The sequence below is a fragment of the Pteropus alecto genome, unplaced genomic scaffold, assembly GCF_000325575.1.
Source record: "Pteropus alecto unplaced genomic scaffold, ASM32557v1 scaffold86, whole genome shotgun sequence".
Classification (NCBI taxonomy): Eukaryota; Metazoa; Chordata; class Mammalia; order Chiroptera; family Pteropodidae; genus Pteropus; species Pteropus alecto.
The window spans coordinates 21,975,936-21,991,087 of NW_006442109.1; the positions used below are offsets into that span (position 1 = coordinate 21,975,936).

General features: G+C 32.9%; 1 protein-coding gene across 1 annotated transcript in view; it reads left to right on the plus strand.

Moving 5' to 3' along the window:
• The window catches only part of FAM227B (family with sequence similarity 227 member B), a 141,607-nt gene that overhangs the window by 107,933 nt on the left and 18,522 nt on the right, over nt 1-15,152 (plus strand). Inside the window, exon 10 of the mRNA XM_015595950.2 lies at nt 13,148-13,236. Coding sequence (XP_015451436.1) covers nt 13,148-13,236 — 89 coding nt within the window. The remainder of the gene's footprint in view (nt 1-13,147; nt 13,237-15,152) is intronic.

The window sequence follows — 15,152 nt, forward strand, 5'->3', positions numbered from 1 at the left end:
CTTGCTCCTCCCAATCACCTGCTTGCACCAGAGTTCTTGGCACAGAGTCTGTCTCTGGGGAACATAAACTATGCATAGGCATACATGGTAATAGTCATAGATATTTAAATGCTTTTTATTTGCTTAATTTTTTAATGCTAGCAGAGTCTACAACTTATTTTCAAAATGATTTAACTGAAGAAATACAGAGAAAGCAAATGTGGCAAAATATTGAAAAGTGGTGGATCTAAACAAAAGTCATTGATGTATTACATTGTCATAATTTTACGTTTCTTAAGTTTTAAATTTTTCAAGATAAAAAGTTGGAGAGCGTTCTGGTTTGAAGATGGTGGCATCAAGTCGCTATGTCTCCCTTCTCTTCATAGAAGGTGTCCCAGAGCAACAAGGAGGACAAACAGTATAATTCCTTGAAATGTTACTTTCAATGGCGAAATTCAGAGATAAATAAAACTTGATACCACAAAACAGGTAGAAAGACTTCCCCAAACAAAAAAATAATAAGGAGAGAGGGGGAAAGGAACAGGAAAAACAAATGGCAGATGAAGGACATTCTCCTGAAAAATGATACCATGGCATAGAAGAAAATTATGACTAAATATTTTGCCACACATTCTAATGATGTACTTCTACAAATGAAAAGCACAGCATAAAAGCAAAGGTTTAGTGAAGAGTCTTATTGAAAAGATGTAAAATAGAAAGCCATCGACGGACATGAAAATCAAATTGGAAGAAATCCAAGAGAGAATAAGACACTGATGAAAAGATAGTAAAGATAGCGGAAAAGGGAAAATGAGCAAAATGGATATCAAGAAAAGATTTTGAATATTACACAGAGAAAATGATAGTTAAAATAGGTTAAGATACTCTACAAAATTGAAGCCCCCAAAGAATCAAACCAAAATAATAGAAACAAATATTTTTAAATATAATTTTAAAAAATAGTTTTCAGAATTGAACTTCTCCAAACTCTTTTATTTGTAGATAGCTTAATGTACAATGAAGCTAGATAGATATTTGTTTCAACTTGCACTATAAGAAGGATTGTCCTCTTCTTTTCTTCAATAAGCCTACTAGAGTGAGTATATCAGGAGAATACTGTAAGCGATTAGACAAAATATGTCATGATATTATAGACAAACAGAGAACTAAGGACTGGATAATTGTGGATTTGTAACAATTTAGTGACAATATCCAAAGTTTGTTATTTAACATATCAGCATTAACCTGGAGACAGCTCTCTAGTGGTACACCTACGACTCTCCTACTGTTTTGTTCTGTACATTTATTATTTTGGTAAGGATATGGATTATATGTAAAACAGAATAACCAAAAGCATAAAGCTGGAAGATATAGCCAACACGATATAAAACAGAATCAGGAACCAGTTAGGTTCTCAACAATCGCCTGACTCAGACAACATGAAATGTAATAGGAATAAATATGAAGCACCACAGGTGGATCCGAAAGTCTGCTATAAAGATGAAATTTGGAAGAGATATGGCTGCATAGTAATACATTTCTTAAAGCCCCAATTGATTAATTGCAAGCACAATATAAATTAGTGTAATTTAATTACACTAATTTGATTACACCAAATAGCTAAAGAAATTTTAAGCTGTATTTTAATAGGTGCAACATGTTCAGGACACAAGAAGTAACCAACCACTCAATGTGCTTGTTGGACAATGCTTGGAGCGCTGTGTTCAAATAAGGAGAAAAATAGTAAATGGACTATAAACCAAGTTATCATAGTAATGACTAACTCTCTGTGGAGATAAGTTTATTAAGCATTTTCGTGATCACACTAAAGCTTCCTAGCATGCTTTAAAATTAATAGAATGGTTATTTCTGTTTTATAAATGAAGACTTAAGAGATTAAGTAAGTAACTTGTTAATTTCTCACACTAAGTAATGGTGTTACCTGGGACATAACGAGAATGATATAAGAAAACTCAAACGTACTGAATGCTCTGTCCTTTTACTTTATGTCTGAAAATGTATTTCACTTTCACATTTAAAGGCGTATTTCTATGTTGATGTGAGTTTTATTTTTGTTTTTGTTTTTTTGTGTCATTTTAAAAATGTCATTTAGTTTCCATTATTTCTGTTTAAAAATCTTACTGTTGCTCCTTTGAAGGTATAATACATCTTTTTTTTCTCTAGTTCTTTTTAAAATTGTTTCCTTCATTTCTGGTTTTTAGCAGTCTGAGTACGATGTGCTTAGGTGGGATTTTATTTATATTTATAGCGTTGGAATTTGCTAAACTTTTTAAAATCTGTGGGTTGATCCCTTTCATCAGTTTGGGGAACTTCTCCATCATTATCTCTTCGAATGTTGCTCTGCCCCAATCTTTTTCCTCTCCATCAGGACTCCCATAACCCACGTCTTTTATACTGTTTTCTTCTTTCCATTTCATGCGTGTGTTTCACTTTGATATTTTCTTTGGACTTCCTTCGAATCCATTAATCTTGTCTTCTGTTAAACACATTCAATTAGTTTTTAATTTCAGACATAGTATTTATCACTTCCAGAACATATATTTTATTATTTTTATATATCTTAATTATTAGTGAAATTTTGCATTTCATTCTTTTCTTTTAATTTCTTGAAAATATTTATAAAATTATTTTGAAGCCTTTTGTCTCCTAACTCTACATATCTGTTTCCATCATGCCCTTTGCTTATCCTGCAGTCTTTTATTGTACACTAAGCATTGTGTATAAAATAACTGTGGACCTTTGCAAATGATATTTTCCTCCAAAGATGGTTTTCCCTTTTCCCATTTAGGATGAGGGACTGAGTACCATGATTTAATTAGTTATTGAGCTGGATCACAGCTGGATTATGCTTTTGCTAAACTTAGGCCACCTCTGGTAATTCCCTATTCTTTGAGTGTGGCCTTTATGGGCTTTTGTAATGGCTAGGTATAGAGCCAGAGGAGAGAAAGAGCAATCAGGGGGATTATTTTATAAACTATATAAATGTCTAACCAATGTACTGTATACTTGAAACTAATAATACATTTTTTTTTTTTTAAAAAAAGAAGAACCTATGAAGTCTCTGTATCCTCAGCCATGAAATACTGAGGGAGAGTTAATTCTGTCTTTAAGCATTTTGAGCTTAATTCTTTAACTTCTAATAACACACATCTTCAAAATATGATATATTATCCCAAGGGAAAAACCAACCAAGTATTTGTGAAACTTTGTCTCCTAGTCACTATTTAAGAACTATAAGAGACTTCATGCAGGCTTTCAGAAGTTTCTGGCCCAGCCCTGCGCCATCCTTCAATACCACCACAAAACTCAGCAAATCTCCCATTGTAAAAATTAGCTGCCATGCACATGGGGCTTGTCTAGATTTTACACCAGCCTACATAAGTGTCTAAAGCTCTAATGCATCACCTCTTCTCTAGTAGAATAGCTCTGCCTATGCCAAGCTTGATCCTCAGCAGTACCCCAAATCCATAAATGTATTCCAGAGATGAAACTAACTGGAGATTGTCGGTTCATATGGGAAGGCCTATCCCTTTTCTGGAATTTTAACCCGTTTTGTTTCTAATGTCCTTAAAAGTAGCACTTTTGTAATTTACCCAAATTTTTCTAATCATCAAGTTGGAAACATTAGCCTATAAGCTCTACTGCATCCTACTCAAAGCAAGTCTCAAGTAAATTTTTTAAAGCATCTTTTTTTCTTCTTACAACAAAGGAAATACCCAAAACAAAACTTCCTAGGAAAGTTTAAAAAGAAGCAATGGAGAGAGAGAGAGAGAGAGAGAGAGAGAGAGAGAGAGAGAGACTGCATTCAACAAATCAAGACTATACCTTCCTCTCAAGTGTAGGTACACAATGGAACATTTAAAAAAAATTTTCCACATACTAAGTCATAAATGAAATCTCAGCAATATATAGATTGTATTCTTTTTTGACTCACCCTCCCACCAGTGATGTTCTCGCTTCCCTTCTTATTAAATACTGTGGTCAATAGTTGTAGTTGTTCCTTTACATTCATCTTCAACTCCTTTTCCAGTTCTCTACTTTATCAGTTAATTGACAAAGCCATAAACCTAATTAAAGATAATAATCCACTTTTCCCACATCTGAAAGTGTGCAGGTAAATATACATAGAGGAAACATACAAACATGCTGACTAGTTTCACTTTTAATTCATAACTACATAAGGCAAATGAGCCTTAATTCTGTCAGATAATTATACTATATTCCCTAGTCCCTTATTTCTCCCACTTATGAAGACAACTATTTTCACCGTTTTTCTCTTCAACCTCTAGCACCACTTCTCTTATCCTCAGCCTCAGAGTGATTTTGCTTTCTACCTCAATGATAACATTAAAGCAATGAGAACTTCCACAAACTCCCACCACTATCTACTCAATTACCAGCATTATCTATTATATTCTCTGCTTTCCCCTCTGTGTTCCTATCTAAGGTCAGTTTTGCTTAGCTTAGCATTTCACAAACATAATTTCCCTTACTCCTCCAGTGATCCTATGAGATTGTTCATGGTACCATTTTATAGCTGAGGGCACAAGTTCAAAGTCACATCGTTAGAGAGGAACTGTTTCAGCTCTGTATTACCTACCCCCTTGTTACTGAAAAGGCAACTCCATGGACCAGTAGCATCATCAACACCTGTGATGATGTCATTAGACCCCAGAACTAATAACAAAATCAAAAACTGCATTTTAAGAAGATTCCCAGGTATTTCTGATGCCCTCGAATGTTTGAAGGGCAATGCTGTATATACCATTCTATTGTTTCCCATGCATTTTCGACTGTAATATAGTGGTACCAATTATTTTTAAAATAAATTTTGTTCTTAGATCATGTTATAGTTGCACTCAGTCCTTCTCTCTAAGGAAGTGCCATTAAAAATGACAGGTCTTCCCAAGGTACTAACTAATTCAAACCTTCCATAGATTTTGTTAGTGTCTTGTGGTCTTGCAAATGAAACTTCTGATGGTATTCTTTCTCTTGGTATGATTGATTTGATTACATTTGGATTAAGTTAATCAGAGTAGGAGCTTAGTGGTAGCCAGATCAAAGAATTTGGGATTACCAGCCTTATAAGAGACAATTCTTATTCTAATCATTCATTTTAATTATTAATTTTTCATTCACTTAGAAGAGCTTAGTTTAATTAAAAGCAGAAACAAATATTGCAAATTTGATCTTGGAGTACGGACTTATTTTAAGGCGTATTGTTAGTGGTGAATATTGAGAATCCACCCATGGAAGAGGTTTGAGAGCCTATAATTTTTTTTTTTTTTAAATAATGGAATAAAATGCAAGCTTTTTTGTTCAGTACAAAAATCTAACTTACAGTAAACATTCTAATGGAAAGAGTTTGGTGAAAGGGTGGGGGACTGACACTGCGTCACTAGAACTTCTGCTAGCATTTTTCCCATTAGAGCACAATGGCTCCAAACAAAGAGGAAATGATATGGGTAAACCACAGCACCCTCCATATAACATTTACACCAAGAGGAAAACACAATGAGCTCTTGCAAGTTTTCTCCCAATACAGTTGACCCCTCTACCCACTTTTTGAAAGAAACGTATATATTTCATACAAATCATGCATAACACTGACCTCACCAAAATATGAATTCTTTACCACTTTGATTTCATTATTTTGAGGTTTTGAATTTTTAAGTTGACAATACTCCATTTTATTCCTCTATAGTAACAGATAACTATACATTCCTTGGCTTCTCTTTTCTCCATCGTTTTTGTAGTGGTAGGGTTAATCCATTCCAGTTTCATTTATAAAATTCATAATAATTTGAAATAATTAAGCTCATTGACAACTTTATGACTTAAGGGTAAAACCACATCACTCACATCATTTGTTAAGCAACTATAGTACTTAAATGAACTCATAATTACCCACCAATTATTTTAATCATCCTCAAAGTTTTGAGTTCAATCCATTATTTCTTGACAAACACATAGTAAAAATCTGCTTACACTAGGATACCTACTTCATCTTAACCTCCTTTGCTCTTTTTCTTCTCCATATTCTTAGAACATTTCCTAAGGTAACCTTTTCCTGCAACCAGGGTGGTCTTTTCAAGGTCTGGCCCAAATGCCTTGTTACACAATTTCACCCCTATATACACTCCATTAGCCTAATTCTTTTTCTATGCCTGAATTCTCACAAATCTAATTAGTTTTTAAGTGAGCCTTCTCTGACAACTTCATCTCACAAACAATCTCTGTCTCATCCTAAAAATTTTATTTCTCATACAATTTACATCTTTATTTCATCTTTATTTCATAGTAACTTTCTGTAATATGTCGAATTATTCACAAGTATTACCTGTATATGTTTTATCAACCTGTTTGATTATAACTGACTACTGAAGCGAAGAACTGTATCTTTTACTTCTCTTGAACCTTATAGTGTTTACCACGTAGTCTATAAAAAATATTTCTTGAAGGAATTCATGAATAAATGAATGAATGGAAAATAGCAGATTTAGGCTCAAGAAATCATATTTGTGGTTTCTTTTCCCCACTTAATTGAGATAGATTACTCTCTATTTCTTCATGCATTAATTCATATAATTTAAAATTAGGGGTTAATTTGAACATAAATTTTAAAAAGCTTTGAAGACCTCACTTTTCCAAATGAAGAAGTTGAAACTCAAGTGGAAAGGAGATTGCTGGAAACTACATGTATAGTCTGTGGAAAAATTAAACCTAGAATTTAGATTTCTGAATCCTAATTCTGTGCTCTTCCTAAGGGCAGAGTTTACTAGGTTAACAGTGGTATCTTACCCGTTAGGCCATTTCAAGAAAGGGATAATAAAATATGTGGTAAAGCACACAGGTCAGTTCATATTTTATATCACATGTTTAAACCCTTTGTTTAAAACAATAGGCAATATACTTAAGGATGTATTTAATTATGTATGTGCCCATCTTTTCCTAAAAGGATTTTGGGAAAATCCAGCTGTACATAAATGTATTCAATACAACAGCATAAAACAGCACATTAAATAAGCAGATAAGGAAAAGAGGGCTAGACATTAATGATATATAATAAGAAAAGTCTGAAATGAGGTTAGAATGTAAAATTCTATTGAGAAATCTTATACTTTAGCCAGACTCGGCTCACAAATATAGTTGACTCTAAGCTTTCGAGCTGCAAAGGATAAGAAATGACAATTTCACGAACATAATTGAGCAGTTCCCATAAAATAAAAATAAACCATTTGTGCACATGAAGTACATCTATTCCTTATACTAAGACTAGATAATTTTTTTTTTCCTGTGAATTCCTATATCAACCAGACTAGGCTAAATTATGCTGTAGTAACAACTTCAGCAAAATCTTAGTGGCTTATGCTGACAAAGGTTTATTTTTACTCACACTGTGTATGCATTGCATATAGGCTCAGGTCTCTATTCGTGTAGTAACTCAGACATCTACACTGAAAGAACCTCCATCTCATTCACCATCATTACTGCAGCAGTGGGAAGAGAACGCAAGGAACTGAGCATTGGCTCTTAAATCTTCATTCCAAAAAAAAACCCAAAACAAAAAAAAACACATCATTTCAACTCAAATTTTATTATTTCGTTGCCCAAAGCAAGCTACATGACAGTATGACCGTACTTATCTTCAAAGAGGATAGAGTTTTTCAGTCCTACTATATACTTTGGAAGGATGAAAAGGTGACTATTTCTGTACAGCACAATTGATGACCACACTCTCCCTAGAGAAGCTCTGTGTAATGTAATGAACTATGTTGGCATAGTAAATACAGCCAGAGTTGAGTCTATAACATTGCACTGTATTGATGAAGGGTGTAAAGACAAATCACAATGTGGTAAAAATAGATCTATAGGTGCCAGAAAAATTCAGTTCTAATATCTATCTCTTTGCTGGCCTACCTCAATTCAAGAATATGTCTCAGGTTTTTCTAAAGAAATAAATAAAATTCAATAAGTCCTCAATGTTGACAACATGTTTTTCTCAACAAAGCTTTTATAAATATGAAGTAATAGTGAGTTTGAATTTTATACTCCTTAAGAAATATATTGATAACAATATTGATAAACATGTAACATTTATCATGTGTCAGTTGCTGTGATTCGCATTTATGATTTCATTTTTATTCAGTTAACAAGTCTATAAGCTAATTATTATCATCTCCAAATTGTATTTGAAGAAACAGAAGCTTAAAGAAATTAATTTTCCCAAGGTTCTTTAGTCTACAAATGGCAGAGCTGGCATTTAGATCTGTGTTCTTCTAACTCCAAGGTCTACCTGCTTAACTAATACACTACTCTGCTTCAGGAATGCAGGTTAATTTCACATGTGTGTATTTTAAACCAGCGGTCCCCAACCATTTCGGCATCAGGGACCAGTGCTCCAAAGAGAATCTAATACCTGATGATCCGAGGTGGAGCTGAGGCAGTGATACTAGTGTTGCAAATACAGATGAAGCTTCACTTGCTTGCCTGCCACTCATCTCCTGCTGTGCAGCCCGGTTCCTAGCAGGCCACAGACCAGTACTGGTCTGTAGCATGGGGGTTGGTCACCCCTGCTTTAAATTATCAGTCAAGTGGGAGTTATATCCATACTCTTGGTGAGTGGGATTGGAAAAGACCTAGCCTGGATGAGAACCCTCCTAAACTCTGAGTGGAGTTGTCTTAGGAGGCATCTTCAGAGAGGAAATAAATACCTTCAGAGCCATTTTTAGAGGAATCTCAAGGTCTCTAAATTCTCTGCTTTCAGTGGAACTTTTACCATGAATATAGCTGTGATATTTTTCAAAGAAAAAGTAGCCATGGTTTGAAAAATGGAATAATATTTATAGACTAATACATGTAAAATATTGTCCCAATAAATGAATATGCCAATAAATTAAAAAACATCCTATCAAAGTAACAATAGAGAGTGTACAAAACATCGCAAGAAAGTAAAGAGAAAGATTTAAGAAAAATATTAACACTGCAATAGATATTATTGTCTTATTTTTTTAAATCTTGGATCTAAAACCTAAACAATTTTTAATTATTTTTTAATGATATTTAATATACAATTTTATATTATTTTCAAGTGTACAATAGAGCTATTAGACATTAATATACCTTATGAAGTGATCACCCCAATAAGTCTAGTATCTAACACCATATATAGTTATTATAGTATTATTGACTGTATTTCCTATGTTATAATTTACATCCCTTTGAATTTTTTTTTATCATTAAATTTATTGGGGTGACATTGGTTAATAGCATTATTTAAGTTTCAAGTGTACAATTCTGTAATACATCATCTGTATAGTACATTGTGTGCTCATCATCCAAAGTCTAGTCTCCTTCAATCATCATATATTTGACCCTCTTTACCCTCTTGTTCTCCTTCAATCCTCTCTTCCTTCTGGTAACCACCAAACTATTATCTGTGTCAATGAGTTTGTTGCTTTCTGTTTTTATATCACTTAGGAGTGAAATTATATGATTCTTGTCTTCTTCCTTCTGACTTATTTAGCATAGCATGATACTCTCAAGATCCATCTATGTTGTTGTAAATGGCAGTACTTCGTCCTTTCTATGGATGAGTAATATTCCATTGTATGTGTGTACCACATCATCTTCATTCAATCATCCATCAAAGGACACTTAGGTTGTTTCCACGTCTTGGCTACCATGAATAATGCTGCAATGAACATGGGAGTGCAGATATCTTTCATACAATGATTTCATTTACTTTGGGTATATACCCAAAAGGGGGATTGCTAGATTAAATGGTAGTTTTTCTATTTCTGTGGGGAAATACTATTTGAATTTTGATAGGATTTGCACTGAATTTGCATATCACTATTTAAATGAACATTTTTTAAAATATTGATTTTTCTAATTTATAAACATGAGATATCTTTCCATATATGTCTTCTTCAATTTCTTTCATCAGTGTTTTATAGTTTTCAGTGTATGGATCTTTCACCTCTGTGGTTAAATTTATTCCTAAATATTTTATTCTTTCTGATGCTATTATAAATGGAATTGTTTTTCTGATTTCCTCTTTGAATAGATTATTGTGAAAAAACACAACTAATTTTTTATATTGATTTCATATCCTGCAACTTTACTGAATTCTTTTATTCTAATAATGGTGCCTTTAGAGTTTTCTACATATAAAATTATGTCATCTGCAAACAGAAATCATTTCACTTCTTTCTTTCCAATTTTGGTGACTCTTATTTCTTTTTCTTATCTGATTGCTCTTGCTAGTACTTCCATTACTATGTTTAATAGAAGTGGCAACAGTGGGCATCCTTGCTTTGTGCTGGATAGTAGAGGAAAAGTTTTCGGTGTTTCCCCATTGATTATAATGTTAGCTATGGCTATTTCATAAATGCCTTTATTTGTTAAGGACATTTTCTTCTATACCTATTTTATTGAGAGTTTCTTTTTTATTATAAATGAATATTGAACTTCATCAAATGCTTTTACTAAATCTATTAAGATAATCATGTGGTTTTTATTTTTCATTCTGTTTATGTAATGTATCACATTAATTGATTTGCGTATGTTAAACCAACTTTGAATCCAGAGATAAATCTCACTTGGTTATAGTGTATAATCTTTTTGATGCGTTGTTGAATTTGGTTTGCTAGTATTTTATTGAGGAATTTTGCATCTGTGTTCATCAGAGATATTGGCTTATAGTTTTCTTTTTTTGTGCTTTATCTGGCTTTGGTTTCAGGATGATGCTGGCCTTATAAAATGAGTTTGGAAGTGTTCCCTCTGCTTCTATTTGGAAGTGTTTTTCAAGAATTGGTATTAACTCATCATTGAATGCTTGATAGACTTCAGCCATCACACCACCTGGTCCTGAGCTTTTCTTTAATGGGAGATTTTTTTCTACCACCTCAATCTCCTTATTGGTCTATTATTGGTCTTTTCAGGCTATATATTTCTTCTTGATTCGGTCTTGGTTAAATTGTATGTTTTAGAAATTTATCCATTTCTTCTAGGTTATTCAATTTGTTGGCATATAATTATTTCTAATATTCTCTTATAATCTGTGTTTCTGTGGTATCAGTTGTAATGTCTCCTCTTTCATTTCTGATTTTGAGTCTTCCTCTTGGTAATTTAGGCTAATGGTTATCTTTTGTTTATCTTTTCAATAAACTAGTTCTTATTCTCATGGATCCTTCCTATTATCCTTTTAATCTCTATTTTAGTTATTTTTGCTCTGAACAAAGCAATATGTTCTGATTTTTGCTTCAGAACCCATTTAGTGGTTGATTTTTTAAATGTTTTTCATTCTATAGGAAAGACTTAAAATTTCTTCAACAATACCTTTAATCAAGCCAAGTTTAAACACTTGTTTTAAATTTGTAATGTTTGATGCCACAGAGCCTTAGTTCATAAATACACCAGTTCCTCATTTTATATATTTGTCACTTAGCTCTTCATACAAAAACCATAGAAATGCTTTGTGTTTTATATCTATAACTTGTCTGAGCAATGATTTGGTCCTTGAAGACACAGATATAGTTTACAGGAAAAAGTGCTGAAAGTAATCTCCCCAAAATGTTAAGAAAAATGCCTAAATCAAGTGATCTTAAAAGTAAGGTTTTTATTGTGGGCACAGTGGACATGAAGTACAGGTCCTTTTTTATTATCTATTCATAAAACTAGAAATTAAGTAATATCACCTGAATTTGTATTAAAGAATGATTCAAAATTGAGCAAGTTTTATTGTTTAATTATTCCTCCCAGAGAGAATATTTGTATTAGTTTCTTACTTATCTTTCCAGTGTTTCTCTATACAAATGAAAGCAAATACAATATATAGTCTTATTTTCTCTTTTATACTAAAGGTAGCATACTGTATGCAGTCAATCAGATAATATACCTATATGCTAGTCTGTACCTTGCTTTTATTACTTTATGATATGACCTATAGATCTCTTTTCATAAGTATGAGGATCTTCCTGGGTTTTTTTTATAGCTGCATAGTATTCTTTCAAATGGGGGGGGCCTTAATTTATTTAACTAGTACTTGACTGTTAAATACATGGGTCGTTTATAATCTCTAAATTTTACAAATTATGTCCCAATCAATAAACTTGTACATATGTTCTTTCATACTTATGTAGGAGGTTCTGTAACATATAGTCTCAGAAAAGAAAATTTGTGGCTTACTACCTTTCTTGAACATTCTAACTTCAATTTAATCTAACCTTGGTGCCACAAAATTTTTAAAGGAAGATCCCTTGCTAACCAATTTTTTAATCTCTACCAAAGATAAATGCTCAATTTCCTCTATATTTCAGGCTAATATTTAATGTCTCTTAATGTCTAATGTCAAAAATTAATCCAAGTGACTTTCTTCAGCTCCTCAGAGGTTTTTCATCAACATCATACCTCTAGATCTAATTAGTCTACTTTGTAACTGATGATGATAATCAGTACCAGAATCTACTACAAACCTCTCAGAATATCTGTTTTCTCTGCTGTTTGTTCAGATATTTTTAATAGCTAGCTTTTAGGCTGATTGACGTGGTCGTTTAAATCTTATGGTTCTCCTTTCTTTTAAGGTGTGGCAAGATTCCCTAGGTATCCTCAGTTATATTCATGATGATTGCAAGGAAAAATTACCAAGTCTCTCCTTATCTAGTGTGTTGTCAGTATACAGAAAAGGTGGACTCACGTTCAGAGCCCCAAGCCTCCTTTACATTTAACTAGAGGGTAATGGAAAGAGCTCTAGACTCAGAAGCCAAAAACCTAGGCCTACATCCTCTCTATTTACTTTTAATAAATGGCAACTTAGAACAAGTAGTAGAGTTTCCTGTACTTTAGTTTTCTCATGAGTAAATTATGGGAAATGTTACTTAGCTCACAGAATAGTTTGTGAAGATGACATGAGGTAATGTAAGTGAATGAATTTTATAAACTCTAAAGCCCTATTAAGTAAAAATGAGATGGAATATTTATATACTCTCACTGGGGCAAGCTATGACAATACCCTAAACACCTCTCATCCATCTTTGCCTTTCTTCATGTTTAAGGCGCATTGTTAGGAGAAATAGGGGATACCATGCCTTTTTGTGAAGAAAAAAATACCAAAATTTAAGAAAATATTTATTTTATGTTTTAGCTATAGACTTCAATATGAAGAAAATTTTAAAGAATCCAAGAGCAAATACAGTGTCTGTATGTAAGGAAGAGTCAAGACTAACAACAAAGGTTTGGAATATACTAATTTTTTTTTTTAATGTTCTTACTTCTTTAATTTGGAGTATAATTAGTTATACAGCTTCACATAGGCAATGTTGGTTATTTCATTCATGATATATATTTTAGAAAAATTAATCATCAAAAGTGATTTATTGGAGAGGTTAATCTTAAAATTAAGAAGTTGGTTTTTTTTTTTTAAATTCTCATCTCTAATAAGAAAAAAAAAAAAACGCAGCATTTGTCCTTTTTCATGCTTCTGGTACTGCCTGTCTTTCAACTGACATAAAACATGGCTCTGATCTCAATAAGCATCAGTAGAAGTTGTAGAGAAAACGTCAAAGGAGTTTTCAGCAATGGTTGACCTATCCTCGCTTCCTAAGCCAGAGTCCTGGAATAGCTGACTACGTGTAGATACTGTTGCTCTTAAGTCTTAAATGCTGTGTTTCTCCACTTTCCTGAAGGTGCCTCCAAAACAGAGATCCTACGGACTTGCCACCTTGCATTGCTTTAGTCAAGATTTGATGAGGTTATTGGCTTGAAATTCTGCGTATGATCTCTTAATTAGACAATTAAGTGTGTTAAATGTGTTGCTAAAATTTTGTCTGAATTACCTAGTTAATCTGACCATTATTTGAAATTTTAAATTATCCTTATATAAAAACCACTTTCTGAAAGTTGGTATTCACATATTTCTTGCTTTCTAATAATCCAGATATATAGAATCTCTTCCAGCTTTTACAGTGCTACCAAGGATGGTTTATAAGTACTAGGATAGAAACTGATGATCTCTAGGAGTAAATGACAATATTACATGATTTGAGGGGAGGCAAGATTGCTAGATTTAGAAATGAGAGAAATGTAATAGAAATTATATATCTGATCTTCAAGCACTAAAAATGGCCTTTTTTACCTTGCTTACAAGTTGAATAAATGTGGACAGATGGATTTGTAACTGATTGAACAACCTTTTTTAGATGACACTATTAAAAGATAGAAAGCAAATTGCAGATACATCTTTGGTAAATGTTCCATAGTGTTGTGTTGTTGACTCTGTCCCACACAGAGCCAGTAACTTGGATAAAAATCAACAACTTAGATAAAAACATGGTTGCCATTTTTATTACAAATGTAGGAGTCATAAAGTTTGGAAGAATTATGAATACATTGGATGGCCAAAGTTCACAACAGGCTAGAGTAATAGGCCTAATCTTAGAAGATAAACTTCTTTTGCAGAAAAGGTGTAAAGGTCCAAAATTAAAACTGCATAAATATAGAACAAAAACCTTTGTCTTAGGAACATCTGAAAAGACTTGGAAACCATTTTTTACAGTAAGTTCTGTATGTATCAACTGTAGAATGTTGTTCACTCCAAACTCTACTGTATTCTTGGGCTATTTAAATAGACATATGGACTTTATTCCATGCCGATTCAACAATAACTGTGTATTATATTCATTTTGGAGAGTTGCATTGTAAAGGGTGTAGACAAACAGAAGCATTCTGAACAGAATATAACCAGGATGATGAAGCCATATTGTTTGAGCAATGGCCAAAATATTTAAAGACATTTCTACTAGAAAAGAAAAAATCCTGGAGGCCTTATTAACTGTTTTTCAAATATGTAGACAGCTACTGTAGGAAAGCAGGAATAGACATTTTCTGTGTGGCTCAAAGAAGTTTTTTACCAATACAAACCAAAAGGTCTTTACTTTTTTACCAGTGAATGAAAACTATAGGGAAACAGGTTTCAGTTTCACATAAAGAAGAATTTTTAAGCACCAGGTTGTCTAAATGCTGAAGAGGTGCCTCCAGTTTCCTAATATCCATATGAGCATTGGCAGGACACACATTAAAACCTCAAAAAATCAGAGTTTCGCTTTGTAGTCATTGTCAGCAATCACCCTTTAATGAATCAGAGAAAAAAA